This window comes from Plectrocnemia conspersa, unplaced genomic scaffold, assembly GCF_051122295.1.
Source record: "Plectrocnemia conspersa isolate PC_06_02 unplaced genomic scaffold, ASM5112229v1 ptg000009l, whole genome shotgun sequence".
NCBI classification, from domain to species: Eukaryota; Metazoa; Arthropoda; class Insecta; order Trichoptera; family Polycentropodidae; genus Plectrocnemia; species Plectrocnemia conspersa.
The window spans coordinates 30,339,687-30,355,300 of record NW_028277173.1 but is presented as its reverse complement, the minus strand read 5'-3'; the positions used below and the strand labels follow the sequence as shown (position 1 = coordinate 30,355,300).

Here is a 15,614-nt window from a genome sequence, read left to right as displayed (position 1 = left end):
ATCTACATTCTCCTTTATATATGGACCTTCGCTTTACTTTATTCGGAATCTCATTATCGGCAACTTAGCGTCAAAAGAGTTAAATTTTCTTTTAAAAATCATTGGTTAAATCGTCAAAATGTATCCTTTTGCTTAAAACATATGCACTGATGTGCATATTGTTTGTGTTTTATTTATTGTAAGGTGCATAACAATTTTTCGTATTATCTATGTTTTAAAAAATGTATTATATGTTATTATATGTTTTATTTAACTAACAGTATATTTTTTTATTTTTTATAATACGTTTATTGTAATCTGATTTTCTATAAAGTCTAAAACATGTTAATGGGAATATATTAACTATTTACCAAGAAAAAACAATTAAAAAAACTAAAAACTAAGGTTTTACTAAGAAAAAAAACAACAAGTAAAAAACTTGTGCTCTTTGTAATTTTAATCTTGATTAAATTATATTGTAACCATTATTTTTTGTATAAACGCAAATTCTTGATCGATGTTATGAGCGCTAAACGCTATAGAACGAGCGCGATGCGCAAGATAATAAGCGCATTGCGCAAGATAATAAACGATAGGTGCAAAAAAATACAAGCAGTCCAATATTTAAATTATTTACAAATTTCTTAATGGTTATAAACCCCTGCTGCTACATCACTCAGCTGTTTTTTTAAATAATTTATTTATTTGTTTTACCGCGCATTTGATTGCGATGGACGAAAAATCATCTAAAAACATCATTACATTTACCTTCCTATACTATGTATACCTAATACTATGTCATTTATTTTTTGTGAATAGTAAGTACAATTATTCGTAAACACATTTCAATAAATTATTCTTTTCTAAGTTTTACAAAATATTTAAAAAAGTACAATAAAAAAAGTTATTTTCCGATTTATTTCAAAAGTATTTAAATTATAATATATTTTTAATATTTAATTTAATGTTTTTTAATTAAAATACTTACTAAACTATCAATCTTTCGCTGTGTTAATTTTAATTTGTAAAAATATTAATGAAAACATGTTTTATTTCATTTTTACTTGTAAAAATTGAACTTAAAAAAAATCTTGAAATTAAATACGAGCTGGCGCTACCCTAACAAAAAAAAAATACGAGTGCAAAGGGTTAATAAATAATATGCATTAGGCATTAACAATATCTTGATACAAAAATAAATAAATAAAACTTTTAAAATAAATTACATTATAATTAAATCTTATTTCGTTATGTTTCATTCGTGTTGGTGGTCCAAGTGGAATTAGATGATTAAAGAAATAGTATTATTATTATTTGTCTAATATTTAGCTATAATTATTAATTTCAAAGATTTGATGGAATCGTATGCGTAGGTGAGATTTTTGGTTTGCGGCAACATCGACACCAACAGGGCAAAGTGACGGATGAGAGGTTAGATTTCGATGCTGCTGTTTTGTCCGACGTGCGCTAACGTGCTCGCAGTCGAAGAGAGTCGAGACTGTAAATTGCAGTACGCTTGCAACACGTGTCCTTACGTTTACCGGATAAGCAGAAAGCTGAGGCAGAAGACGTATCCGAAGCTGAAGGAGTTGGACTATGTGATGGGAGAAGCCGCCGCCTGGGAAAACGCCGACTCCACTGACGTCGTCTGCCCCAAGTGCGCGCACAACCGAGCCTTTTTCATGCAAATTCAGACTCGATCGGCCGACGAACCGATGACGACGTTCTACCGGTGCAGCAATCATTCCTGCGCGCACAATTGGCGAGAGTGAAGACGACATGAAAATACAAAAGATGGCGGCCATATTCAGGACCCTGGACTCGGACGCCGAAAACGCAGCGGCTCGCTTCCTGTCGAGAGAGGAGGTCGTGGCCGTTCCGACCGACACCGTCTACGGCTTAGCTTGCAGCGCCGAATCCGCTCGCGCCGTGCAAACCCTGTATCGAATCAAAGGTCGCGACGAGTCGAAACCGGTCGCCGTGTGCGTGGGCGACCTGTGCCAGTTTAGAAAGTGGGGTCACTCGGAACACTTGACGCGAGAGCTGCTCGAGAAGCTCTTGCCGGGCCCCATCACCGTGGTGCTGAAGCGGACGCCTCTGCTGGACAATCCGAGCTTGAACCCGGGAACCGATCGCATCGGCATCAGAATACCCGACTGTCGGTTCGTTCGTAACGTCGCCTCGGCGTTCGGCGGACCCGTCGCGCTCACCAGCGCCAACCCCAGCTCGGCGCCGTCCTGTCTCCACGTCGGCGAGTTCCGTCCCTTGCATTCCCAGCTGGCGGCCGTGTTCGACGGTGGACTTCTCGGAGACGAGACGAGAGTCGGCTCCACGGTCGTGGATCTGTCCCGAGAAGGACACTACCGCATCATCAGAGACGGCGTAGCGCACCGCCGAATATCCCACATTTTGGACAGTTACAAAATTAAGCGTGACCGATAACATTTCTGTACAAATATTTTTTACAATAAATTTCACTATAAATTTTTCTCAAACTTTTCCCCCACTCCACTATTTTCTCATCTTTGAGTATTACTTAATAAATATTATTTTATATAATTCACCTTGTGTAATGATGATAGTGATATTGATATTGAGAACAACGACACTGACACGGAAGACTTGGAACATCATAATACAACATTATCAACTTTGCATCTGGTACAAATTGAAACGAACATATCAGTAAAAAGTGTATTTCTCCAATTAAATGCATTTGTAGGTATATTACTTTCTTCGGCAAAATTCAATTTAAGCAATTGTTTAGACAATATTTTTATTCGGAAATTTTTAGTGTTCTCAGATTTGACAACCGATTATTGACAAGATTAGAGAGAATGAATGCAAGTTTGTAGGTGCATGCAAACAAAATTATATTCCTTTCAATTTACAGGTATACACTGGTATGCTAAACAACAAGAGAGAAGTGAGTCGAGGAGGACGAATTGTGATGGACCTTCTACGACCATACTTTGGATTTAGCTAAAAAGCTATTAGAAAAAAAATAACATGTGTCATGTTCCAAAAATAAGATCTATTGCTCTTTTGAGCACAGAATTTATTGACGATAAATTGGATACAATCATACCAAGGGTTCTGTAAAATGACAAGGCAGTATTCTTGCGTAAGACCAACAAAAAGGTTATTCATGAAGCTGATGGACATATCAGCTCTTAATGCATATATTTTATAGATAACTAAGTTTCCAGATTGGAAAAAATGTGATTTCAAGAAGGGAACAAAACCTCCTCGGTGCTATTTTTGTCCGCGTAATGAGGATAAGAAGCTGATATGTTATATTCCTTAGAATGTAATAATTAATTCTAGCACTAAGAATATTTTCCAAAAATAATTTTTTAAAAATAAAGTTTATGTATAATGATATGAATGTATTATAAAAGAAATAGTTTAGGAATTTAGCGTATATTTGGATTAGAATAGTTTTAGCATGACTTATGGGTTAAGAGTTGATAAAATACATTGTTGCGATACGATATCAAGGCATCCTAGACTGTAGACTGTAGCGTTCGCCACCTATCCGGAGGCCATACGATCGACACCGCCTTGGCGGTAAGCAGCCCAAGCGAAACGGGGCCGAAAGCGTTGCTGTCGTGCGTGCGTCCCGCGTGGTCCCCCTCCACCCAGCAGTGACCCTCGGGAATGCGCACCGCCGCCCGCTCGTAGCCCGTAGTGCGCACCACGTCGCCGTGCAGCGCGACGATCCGCTTTATGATGATCTTGTCGGGATCCTTGGGCGCGATCAGCGAGACGACGTCGCCCCGCCGGTAGTCTCGCGGGTCGCGGGCGCGCGACAGGAACACGTAGTCGGGTCGGTCGGCGTCGGGGTTCAGCGCCGGCTGCATGGAGATCCCCTCCACGCGGGCCACGTAACCCACCGCGTCGGCGAACGCGAGCGCCGCGGGAGCCGCGAGCAGAGCCGCTTCGACGGTCCTTCGCAGCATTTCACGTTTTTGCTACCCGCCTCTTGTGTTGCCATCGCGCCTTTCTCTTGCTTTTTACGATATCGAAAAACTCGATATTGAAAAGAAAAATTTACAAGAAAAATTACATTGACAATTATTCGACATTAATTAATTATAATAAACCAAAATTAAATAATTTATACACAAATCGTTCATGGCCGTCGAAGGCGACGTCTAGACCGAAAGCAGTGTTTTGGGTCGGCCGTCGGCTCGGTCGGCGCGCGCCGGCTGAGCCATGACTCGGCGGTGCGGCGAGCGGCCGTGGGACTCCTGGGCGGCGGAGATCGGGCGCGGGCGGCCGGCGCAGGATCCGCGGCGCCCGTCCTCGCGCTCCGCCCCCCGGGCCCGAGTGACGCGGCTGCGGCGCGCGCACATGTGTCTGTACGGGCGCGCGCCCTCCGTCGACCCGCTGCTGGCCGCGCTGTGCCACCTGTGCGGCGCGGTGGTGAAGGTGTGCGCGGTGCGCCGCCATCTGCAGGACAGGCACGCGGACTTGCCGCCGCCTCCGTGTCCACCGCCGAGCGCGCCGGCGAGGCCCGTCAAACCGAGGCGCGACAGGTGACGATCGCGACGAGACGACTGAACGACGTGACAGTCGACTAAGACAAGACGACTAAGACCGGTTCGCTTTTCGATTTCAGAGTACCGGCGCCCGCGGAGACGGCAGCCGAAGCGGAGCCGGCGAGGGAGCCCGAAGCGGCCGCCGTCGAGCCCCCGGAGCCGCCCAAGCCGCGCACCCCGTCCAAAGCTGCGACCGCCGCCGCCACCGCCGCCGCCTCCTCCGCCGCTCGGCCGAAGCACGCCGTCAGAGAGTACGACCCGGACAAGCACTGCGGGGTGGTGTCGTTCGAGGGGGGCAAGCCTTGCACCAGGTCGCTGACGTGCAAGTCTCACGCGCTCTCGCTGCGCAGGACGGTCGAGGGGCGCGCGAAGCCGTTCGACGCCCTGCTGGCCGAGCACCGCGCGGCCAAGTCGGCGCCGGAGCCTCGGCCGCCGCCGTCTCCGCAACCGCCTCCCGCGCCACCGCCGCCGCCGCCGCCTCCGCCTCCTCCGCCGCCGCCTCCCCCGCCGCAGCAGCTGCGGCTCCAGCCGCACCCCCGACCGGCGACCGCCGCGCCCCGGACCATCGTCGCGGAGGCGCCCCAGCCGGCCTCGGCCGCGCTCGGGCCCGAGCGGAAGCGGCGCCCTCCTCAGCCGCCCGAGTGGAAAGCCGCCGTGCCCTCGGAGGAGTGCGCGGCTCCGCCCGAGTGGCGCGCGTCCGAGGTTCACTGGTACGCGACCGGACCGCGCCCCCTCTCCACCTGCTCCTTCGGCGCGTCCCGGGCCGGCGGAGCGATATCGCTGGTTCGGCGCGCGGCCGCCTTGCGGAGCGCCTTCCGCGCCAGGGCCCGCGCCGACGCCCGAGACGCCTTCTGCGGCCCCGGAGCGGGAGCGGGCGCGGGCGGCTCTCCGGAAGTGCGCAAGCTGTTCGCGCGCTTCGACGCCCGCCGCCCCGTCCGCGAGGACCCCGCCGAGGACTCGACCGGCAGCGACCGTTCGGTCGGCTCGTTCGCGTTCGACGCGCTCGCCGTCGACGACGACTGCTAATTTATTATATTATATCTTGTAAATACGACGCTATCATATTCATAAGTTTTTTTATTAAGCGGGCCGCTCGCCGATGCGGGTGGGTCAATAAAACAAATTCGACATCACTTACTACTTTTTGTTACATACTAACGGTAACGCAAATCCAACGTTTATCGTATATAAACCATTTTCATTTTAGGGTCAGTAGGTAAATTTAACCATGTATAATTTATGGGAAACTTATTATCCCGAGGAAATATAACAAAAACTATTATTTGAATATGTACTTTAAAAAAAATGAGGAAAGCTTCAAAGCACCTAACACAAAATATTTCAGACAAATTCATACAAAGATACATCTGTATAACTATTGTTCATAGATCGGAAGGAAGGAGCGCAACCCTCAGTTTTGGCGAGTGTGTTTTACCAAAACTAAGCTATTAAAGCAAAAATCATTTCAATCCCAGTTACATTGGCAAAAGAAACTGTCTAATAACTGATTTATTAGAGTCAGGCAATAAACCGCAACGTAAACATGCTCATTTTAAATGGGAAATCTAAAATAAAATTAGGATTCGTTATAATATCAATATTTTGTATACTGTTATTGTAAAGTCCCTTTGTGAACCGTTCGGTAGCGAATGACCAAAATCCCCACTTGACGTTTAAATGTAAGAAATACATGTTTTCAGACATCGTCCATTGAATCGAAATTTTATTTTCGAAACGAATGTAGAATGTTCCGTAGACCGTAATAAATGATATTCGTGTCGATGTCGACAAAATGAGACTAAATTATTTTGTCTCATGTACAATAATTTTCTTTATTAACTAGGACTGATCGTATTTTAATAATTTCACCTGAAAGATGGCCGAGGTGTCGAAATTGGCGTGTTTGGCCTTGTTCATCGCGGTCCAAAGCCACAATCAGAAAATAATCAGTAACTTGCTATTTTTAGTAAGGGTTAAATTAAAACAAAATTCAATATAGTACATAAATAAAACTAATTAAAAACCATGAAACGATTGTAAAAAACTAATTTAAATTATTTTAAAAATTCTATGTTGCAAATAGTTTTAAATTCGAAAAAATTTTCCATCATGTACACTAAGTAATCATGATTAGCATTGCGGGAAAATATTTTTCAATTATACTTAAAATTTCAAATATGTAAGAAATAATAAAAACACATATTGCTAGAATTTCGAGGAAGTGGATTTAAACCCTCACAATCCCTCCGATAAAAATACTTTTAATAATTGGTCTTGAACATACATACATAAAAAATATGTTTGACCAATATGATATGACAGGTTTCCCTAATTCATCATAGCAATTTAATAACACGAAAACATGGGTTAACCATCTTTACACAATTATAGAACTTGATGTAATTTATTTAAAAAATACATATAACATGCAATTTACATCAACGAGATGAATGAAAATGCTGTTACTTTTCAACCATTTTTTTAAATCAGGATTTAAGTCACTGGTTAAAATGTAAGTTTTCATCAGAGATCTGAGATCGATTATTCTCGATTTGTTATTATTCATTTCAGATCTTTCACACTGGTGCGTCAAACCGACCATATTTTTTTTTTGCTTGATTTTTAATTCTTTCAATCTCTCAGCATTTAAAATTGCCATTGTTTTAAATAAGATTATCGCATTGTAATTAAATTAATTCTAATATAATTCTATGTCAAAAGTAAACTAAAATAATTTTCAATTTCTCAAAATCTTGAAATCGAATACCTGAAATAATTTTCGAAAAATTTCTGTCACAATTATTTCATATTAGGAAAGCGGTCGAGTAGTTTTACCAACTCGACAGTTAGCGATTGATTAGAAACATTTCACAAGCTCCAACACTTTGTGTGAGTAATATGGAATGTCCACGTTCAGATTTAATATTATCCAAAAATGATAGAAAGTGGCGACGACTGGCTTCTAATAAAGTTTACAACTTTTACTACATAATTCAATTTTAAAACTTTCTTGCATAAAACCTGATGAATTATGTCGCACAAAAATACATTTTTATTTGGATCGACTGATTTGACTTGATCGCTGATTCTTTTTACAAACCCGATTTTTTTCCTATTAATTTTTGGCAACTATCTGTTGTTACTATTTTCCAAGCCTAAGCGTAAGGCATTCATTGACTTGACGCAATAATTCTTCAATTATTTTTAATTTGTCGTTTATTCCTCTTATACATATTGCAAGTTGAGCAGTATCCCTGATATTAACGCTTTTATCTAAACTTTTCAGCATTTTTTTGTAATTGAGATATCATTGATACGTTTTGTAATTAATTTTTGTTTTTCAGATAAGCTTATGCATTTTGTCCGGATATAATAAATTCACCTTCTGATGTTTTATTGACATTCGAAATTTTATGTGAAATAAAGTAAATAGCCTTACCTATGCCAGAATCCGTAGAATTTAGTTTCCTAAATGTCTAGTGTTGTCTGTAAATAATTTTCCAATTTTATTTTTCAAAACCTAGTAAATCTAGTGTTAATATTTTCATATCTGATTGATCTTAAAGTATACTCTCAAAACAGCTATAGTCTCCACATTCCTAACATTATTGCTGTACGAAATAAATAAATATTTTTCTACCCACACATTTTCCAAATTACGACACTGAATCGACGTTTATTTTATTTAATGGGTCCATTTGTAAAAACAATTATCTAAGTATCGCAAGTTGGATAAATTCCCACTACTGCTATGAAGGATCCGTCTTTCGTCTTCAGTAACAATTTATCTCAGAAATGAATCGGTTTCAAATCTGCTTAACAACTAAGAACGAATTCACACATTGATCCATAACCGACGGCGATACACCGTGCGGAACCTAAACTCCTTGCCTACGTTTTTGCCGAGTCTGATTGGGGACAGCCGATCTTTTCTGATAATTCCTCGATGGTTTTCAAAAACTTCTTTCGATTCACCTAATATATTTATAAAAAAAGTTCACAGTGACAAATTCGTCAAGATAAAATTTGAGCATAAATACCTCCCGTAAATTTATTTTAGTCTTGGATTTTTTTCAGCCTTCGCATCTTCCGTTCTGAATTGAATTTTTTCAGCGTCCTGTTAATTTTGATATTAAGTATCTGTGAAATTTTGTGTGCGTTTTTTTATCCTGAGCAAAATTTTTTTTGCCATAGCTGTCATTCGAATGAGAAGCAAACAAAAAAAAAATAAGAATGAACCAAATTGTACATATGATATTAAAACACAAGTCGAAAGTTCCCACCGCCAAAATAGCCCCATGGAAATGAAATACTTTTATATTTAAATATGAATTTATTTCTATTATATAGATGAATATTTTCAGTTTATTTCTTCGATTTGATTCGCATCTTTGATTTAGAAATTCTACCCACGACTGCGCCTTTTTGAGCTCCTTTTATGATGCTATTGAACTGACCGGCGTTCTTCATGCGTTTTCTGAAATTATATAAACGCATTACATATCTGCAGACCTAGCGCGTAGGATATATGCGCCGTCATTAGATTATATACGTACCTCTTGTTTAGAGAGCTTCTGACGAGCGGTACGTAGGCGTAAGGATCGGGTTTTCCTTTTCTCTTCATGTCGCCTCTAGCTTTTTTAGAGCGATATTCCGATCCTGCGTCGGATTTCACTGAAGCGTTAGTATTCCTGAAAAATTGATTCAAAAAATTAATACTGCAGTAATTCCAAAGTATTTTTTGTGTCAAAGTTTTGAGTGCTGAATATTTCGATAGGTATTGGACAAGTCGGGTTTTTATAAATATACTGTAGATGGAATCCGGAAGAAAAACCTCGATTGTCAAAACAGATGCGTATGAAATATGTAAACATTTTACTATAGAAAAAAGACTAGCTTAGAATTCCGTCCTCGTTAAGTTGCAAAACGCTATATAAAAATTGATACTTTACCTATGAATGCCTTTGCCTCCAGTTTTATATTTCGATACACTCGAATATGAAGAAACGCCACTTTTCCCACTCTTCTGACTTTTGATATCGTCGTGTTTCCTCTTTCTGCCGGCGGACAAGAGCATAGTTTCCGCGGCCGATGCGTCGTCGTCGCTATCCTCGTCTGATTGATACAAATCAACAGCTCAGAAAAAAAAAATGTTTACGTATAAGCTCACTTTTATGAAACGATACCCGAATCGTCAGAGTCTTTGTGTCGTTTCTGCGTTTCGTTTTCGGATTCCGAATCGTCGTCGAAGTTCAACATCAGCTTTCCGTCCGGAGCGGTCTTAATTTCGCGTTTCTTCTTCGTTTTTTCTAAATCCGCTCTGTTCTTCTCGCCGTCGATCACCGGTCTGGTTGCTAAAATTAAATTATTCTTATATAATTCGTTTAAATTAAAATCTAATCAACTTCAAAAATATAGTCGTACCCGTGATATTCTTAGCCGACGACGGATCCATCAAATCCAATATGTTATTCTCGTCTTCGCGTATCCACGTTTGACTCACTTTCTTGTTTGATTTTGATCGTTTTTTATTATCTTCGTCGTCGTCGACGTCTAACTCCGAGTCCGAGTCTTTTAGGATCTCTTCTAAAGTCTTCGACGATCCCTTTATCTGAATTTCGTCGTCCGATTCTCGGTCGTTCTGGGTTCGCCTGGCTTCCTTTATCCTCTTCTTTCTCGAATCCATCTTTCTCGTGTACCTTAACTTCCTATGCATTCCCACGTCGGACTCCGGTATCAGGGCGGCGACGGTGTCCGTTCCGAATTTGCGCGTCAGTTTCGTCAGTAGATTGGCCAAATCTGTCCTCGTGTGTCTTTTGCAGTCGTCACACATCTCGGCGATAGAATTGAAGACGATCGGCAAACTACCGGCGACCAGCGGCGACGGTAGAGTCTTCGTATAGACTTTCAGAAAAGCGACGCAAGCGCCGACAACCTGTCTGTCGGTGGTTTTCATGAGTTGGCATACGTTTTCCATTATCCTTTGCAAATTGTGCACTCCCAAAGCGGCGGAAAAATTATAAATTGCCGTCGCTAAACACCAGACGGTCGCCGTGATAATATTCGGAGCGCCTTGCAGGCCCGTCTCCAGCATTGCGGTGAAGTGATCCAAGCCGTCGTCTCGGCTCTGAAGTGTCTCTCCGATCGTCACCATCAAGTCAAAGGCGCACTGTCGACATTTACTATTGATATCTCTCGTGTAAACTACGGCTTCGGGTAGAGCGGTCTTGAGCAATTTGCTCTCGTGGTCTAGATTAGGCTGCGACTTGATCAAATATTGAATGCACTTCAATCTGGAAGCCTTGCTATTATCAGCCGACTTATTTAGAGACTGCATTAGCATCTTCTGCATCTTTTTACGATTTTCTAGCAAGAACGTTTTACAATTTTCTTTATCGCTTCTGAAGATCTCTTCTAAGATCCGATAAGCTTTCTTATGTTCCATTTCGATTGTTTTCGCTTCGTCTTTCTTACGTATCAAATCGACTTTATCATCTTCCGTTCCCGATTTAGATTCTTTCTTCTTCTTCTTGACAATCTTTTTTAAATCTTCGCCGGTATTTTCGCATAATGGAAAAATCCACGTTTCGAAAAGAGTCGATATCTTATCGCCGCTTTGATACAGAGCCAACGCTCCGATGACATCCAATAGAGATTCTCTGGAAGGATAGTCCGATTTGCACTCGAGACGTTTTAACGAATTCTGGAACAACTCTTCGCGTAAATTCTGAGGAGCGATAGTCAGATAGACTCGAATCGTCTCCAAAACGGCTAAATGTTGACTAGTATCGTGACCGCTCGTTCCCGGCGTCATATAAACGTTAAACAACAGCGGTAAGAAATTCTTAGCGAATCTGGACACTTCTTCCGAATCCTCTGGAACGTCAGCCGTAGAGTTTATCAATTTTCTCAATCCTTGCATGACGGATGGTCTGAAATCTTTATTGTCCTTGATGACGGTTCCGAGGATACGAGCTATACCTTTGAAGTTATCCTTGACGTCGCTAGGATTGGTGCAAAAGTTGGGTAATAAAGCCCAAAGCTGACTGCAGAGCAATTCGTACGTGTGAGCTTCGGTTTCGTTTTTGAGACCGGCTGCCAACTTAGATCTGTTACGACACATGGACGCCATAGTGAGAATTTCTTCGGTGAAGAATTTTAGGGTCGAGTTCTGCACTTTTTCTTTCAGGACGATCAATAACCAGCTGCGGTCCAAGTTGACGGTGTCTCTGGAGTTTTTCAGCGGGATGCATTCGAGTACAAACTGAGGACCGAGGTGTTTTACGGCGCAGCCCGTCGCGTACTCCATTTCTTTGATCAAAGTAAAGTTGATACTCTCGCGCCTCTCGTTGAGATGTTTCAGCAACGGAGCCAACAGAGATTTTATATGATCGTTTCCAACCTATAAGATAAACTATAGTAAGAAACGCCCCGACGTAGTTACAGATAAATAATCTATTTACTGATTTTTTTATATTTTTACCGTGCGCGAGTATTATTGAATTTTTTTAACGAGTATCGTATTCAAATAACTCACCTCGAAGCACACTCCGATAGTCAAGATGACTTGTTTCGTCGATTGATTGAACGGATTGTCTAAACCTGCTTTGATCGATTTGAATATCGATTCCATACTACTCCAGTACTTTATTGAATTTTCTTCACTATCGGAAGCCGGCTTAACGCAATCTATCAAAATAGCCTGAAAATATGTATCATTATAATAAAAACTATCAACATAAGATTCCAAAATCGATCGATACCTTTAAAGCGTTGGACGTAGTCGAGATGATGTCGATCTTATCGCACAACCACAGTTCCGAAACACATATGTGAACAAACTTCGGTAAATCCGACATACAGATGGCTAAATCCAATCTGAAAATATAACGGTAATTAGGTCTTCGGTTTTTCTTTTTTAAACGCTGTAGTGACTCACCGAGCCAAACGTAAAAATGCATATTGAACGACGGTTATCCAGGCTAACACTTGTCTAGTGTCCAAAGCGCTCGGTCGGTAAGCCGTCAGAGCTCGGACGAGTTGAACGGCGAGGGCCGCAGTCAGATGCGAAGATTCGTTCGAGTCGACGAACAAAGAATGGAGAGCTTTTAAGCACCAAGTTTTGACGATGATGTCGTTTTGAGTCATCAACGATAACAAAGATTCACACGATGCCTAAATAAAATAATTAAATAATATACTTCAGATTCATCTTAAGATAACGCGTTGACAAACTATTTGTCGAAATAGTGATTATAATACCTTAATACAATCTTTGCTGAAAAACGGTAACACGTCAGTCAGCAGAGTCAGTATATGTAACACGGTAGTCTGGCTCGATAATAAAACTTCAGCTTTCATTTGTGATATGCACATCGCTGCTACTCTATTTGCCGCTGGATGTAGTTTAATAACCTAAAATATAGATTTACATATAAAAAATTATAAAACGTAAACATTAGAAACATCGTCAGCGTCATACTCTTTGATTAGCATCGTCCGAAGGCAACATAAAGGAACTCCCTCGTAGAATAGCGCAAACTGCATGTTGAGCAGCTTTCCTTACCTAAAAATAACGATTAAAATTATCAATATAAGAAACGCCCAGGTGTAAAGTGAAATCATAAATAATTTGGAGCAAAACTTTGTTGTATTATTTTTTTGTTCATATATCTACATCAGGCCTGTTAAACTTGTGGACTTGCGAGCCGCATGCATCAGCATCTCTAATTGAACAAAAATGATTGAGGTGATTTTTTTTGAGGCCCGCATAAAATTAAATCTTATATTTTTGACACATACCATTGATCGATCGAGTTTAACAAGCCAGATTCACATAAATATATGAACATTTTAGGGAGATAGGGTAAGGCCTATGCATTATTGTTGTGCAAGAATATTACTGCTGTAAGTGAAAGTGTGGCCAAAGACCCGGAATTGTCGATTCGTGCGTTCGCAGCTTTTTTTACACAGATTGGGTTTTAGAACAGCGGGAATTTGATGTTGAATGTAAGAGTTTCTAAGAATTAAAGTAGCAGAAATGACACAGCGAAATATTAAGAAAGGTAAGTTTAACAGCTGAAAGCGTTTTCTATTTGACTTTCTTTTCGCAAACTGTAATTATTATTCTGAAAGAAGTCTGTTTTTGTGAAATATAACAATATTACAGCAAATAGGATAACATGTTTTAAATCGTATAAATAAACTATAAGTTTTTCGGGCAATAACTTTTTGTTAATTTATACTACAAACTTTTACGTAAATTAAGGTAACCAGATTTTGAAAATATCATTTTTGTTGAAAACAAAAGACAAATTGTATGGGACCTAAAAAATGTATTCAGGGAAATTTTTGTTCAAAAACCATCTCGGAATTCTTGTTTGAGGAGAACTTAAAAACCTCCGTCTTTTTGAAAAATTTTGATGAGGATGTCGCATGTTGTCAAAAGTGATTACAATAAACAGATATATTTTTTCAAGTTTCATTATTAAAATGGTTAAAAAAAATGAAAACTGGATATATATATACCTTTGGCTTGGAATGTATGGTGAAAACTAAAAGAGATTCAAAGATTTTCATCGTAGACTGATTACTCCAAGTTGCATAGTCTTGCGCTCTAAGAAATATCGATAAGCATCCGATGATACATCTCAATATAACATTACTGTCGCTTTCAGAATATTTTTCCAACAGTTCTACCAATATGGAAACGGATTCAGAAAATTGTTTTATTAAAACGGCTCTAGGGACAGATTTTAATCCCATGGATAACAGAGAGAGGATGGCAGTTAAACTATCGTCGGCTTCTGTGACTTTTAACGTTTCCATCTAAAATTGAATGTAAAATGATTAAAATTTGATATTATATTTTGATAAAAAAATAACAGGTTGTGCGTACCAATGCTGCAAAATATTCAGTGCTAGTCTCGCAGCCTCCCTTCTCTTTTATAACTTCCGTAATAGCCGCCAGAATTGCCAGCATCTCCTTGTGCAGAGCGCACTTAGGATCGAAACCTCTCAGGAGTCTCGTAAAACTGGCGTTGGAGCAAGCGCTCCAGTCGGAAGCGAACGTCTGAAACGTTTTGTAGGTGTTCGCCTCGGATTCGTCGTCCTCTCCGTCGCACAGTGAAATATCTCGAAGGCTCTTGGCGATTGACATTTCGTTATCGGCGGAAGGTTTTTGAACGTCTCCCAGGCCGTGGCCGAATATATGGATGGCATCGTGCTTCTTTAGGGCGTTTCTCGTGAGCCCGCTGTCGTTTCCTGCACTAGTATTACTTAGTAAATTGGCGTTAATGTCAAATCATAAATCAAAACATAACCTTACCTAGATTCTCGTGTATCAACTTGGATCTGGCTATGTCGCGATGTCTGGTGGTGGCAGGATTAGAACTGGACGATTGCCCTTTTCCCCAACGGCGCCCTTTCGTAGCGCCCTTCAACTTTGAACGAAATTTTCCCATGGTGGACGACGAGCGGCACGTCAAGCACGTCAAGCACGTGGGACACGAAACGATCGAAACGCATCAAATCTCGGCCATTGCTATTTTGACGTTTCAACATTAATAATGCTTTTCTTACAAATAAATCAGCCGATTTAATTCTAACCTTCTCCAAAAATAAAACTGTATCGTTTATTACTAAAATACTACTGGGTTCAATGATTGTTCTGTTTAAATTTGTATATATTAAATTTGGCTGCTTTTAAAAGTAAAATATATGTCACTTTCAGATGAAGATAAGATGATAGTATGTGGAACGTCATTTAATATCAAAAACATTTTTGCTATTACTTTTTATACATTTTTTTAAACTAAAATTGAAAATTTAAACAATAACATTTCTAAAAATATGACAAGAGATATTTTTCTGACGTGTTAGAAAACGCAAGGATGTGCTGCTATATGTTTGCACCGGCTCGATAGTAAATCTGTATTTTATGAAAATTTATAAAAATACTATATTTGTGGATTTGGTGGAATTGGAAGCTTAAGCTTAAAAATAGGAATATATTTGTCCAAATATCGCAATTTTTTTGGATTGTTTGAAACATCGATTACAACTTGTTTCGGATGATTCAATCAAATATAT

At 40.5% G+C, this 15,614-nt stretch overlaps 5 protein-coding genes across 5 annotated transcripts; 3 read left to right on the top strand and 2 right to left on the bottom strand.

The window, feature by feature from the left end:
- Window positions 1-1,379: 1,379 nt before the first annotated feature.
- Window positions 1,380-3,941, bottom strand: LOC148232628 (mitochondrial inner membrane protease subunit 2). The gene has a single exon (XM_088193301.1). It carries the CDS (start codon window positions 3,939-3,941, stop codon window positions 3,486-3,488), a length of 456 nt encoding a protein of 151 aa, XP_088049427.1. The 3' UTR covers window positions 1,380-3,485.
- On the top strand, window positions 1,422-1,751 carry Polr3K (RNA polymerase III subunit K). The gene has a single exon (XM_088193302.1). The coding sequence runs from the start codon at window positions 1,422-1,424 to the stop codon at window positions 1,749-1,751; it is 330 nt and encodes a 109-aa protein (XP_088049428.1).
- On the top strand, window positions 1,759-3,968 carry Tcs1 (Threonyl-carbamoyl synthesis 1). Its single transcript, XM_088193300.1, has one exon. It carries the CDS (start codon window positions 1,759-1,761, stop codon window positions 2,419-2,421), a length of 663 nt encoding a protein of 220 aa, XP_088049426.1. The 3' UTR covers window positions 2,422-3,968.
- Window positions 3,969-4,146: 178 nt separating this feature from the next.
- LOC148232626 (uncharacterized) lies at window positions 4,147-5,656 on the top strand. Its single transcript, XM_088193299.1, has 2 exons — window positions 4,147-4,520; window positions 4,604-5,656. Exons 1-2 carry the CDS (start codon window positions 4,198-4,200, stop codon window positions 5,547-5,549), a joined length of 1,269 nt encoding a protein of 422 aa, XP_088049425.1. The 5' UTR covers window positions 4,147-4,197; the 3' UTR covers window positions 5,550-5,656.
- A 3,180-nt stretch (window positions 5,657-8,836) lies between these two features.
- Window positions 8,837-15,046, bottom strand: LOC148232625 (RRP12-like protein). Its single transcript, XM_088193297.1, has 13 exons — window positions 14,851-15,046; window positions 14,422-14,786; window positions 14,052-14,351; window positions 13,006-13,089; window positions 12,786-12,938; window positions 12,463-12,698; window positions 12,287-12,401; window positions 12,061-12,225; window positions 9,948-11,925; window positions 9,710-9,877; window positions 9,476-9,638; window positions 9,080-9,214; window positions 8,837-9,000 (listed from the first exon to the last, which is right to left on the bottom strand). The coding sequence occupies exons 1-13, from the start codon at window positions 14,984-14,986 to the stop codon at window positions 8,889-8,891; spliced, it is 4,110 nt and encodes a 1,369-aa protein (XP_088049423.1). The 5' UTR covers window positions 14,987-15,046; the 3' UTR covers window positions 8,837-8,888.
- Window positions 15,047-15,614: the final 568 nt, after the last annotated feature.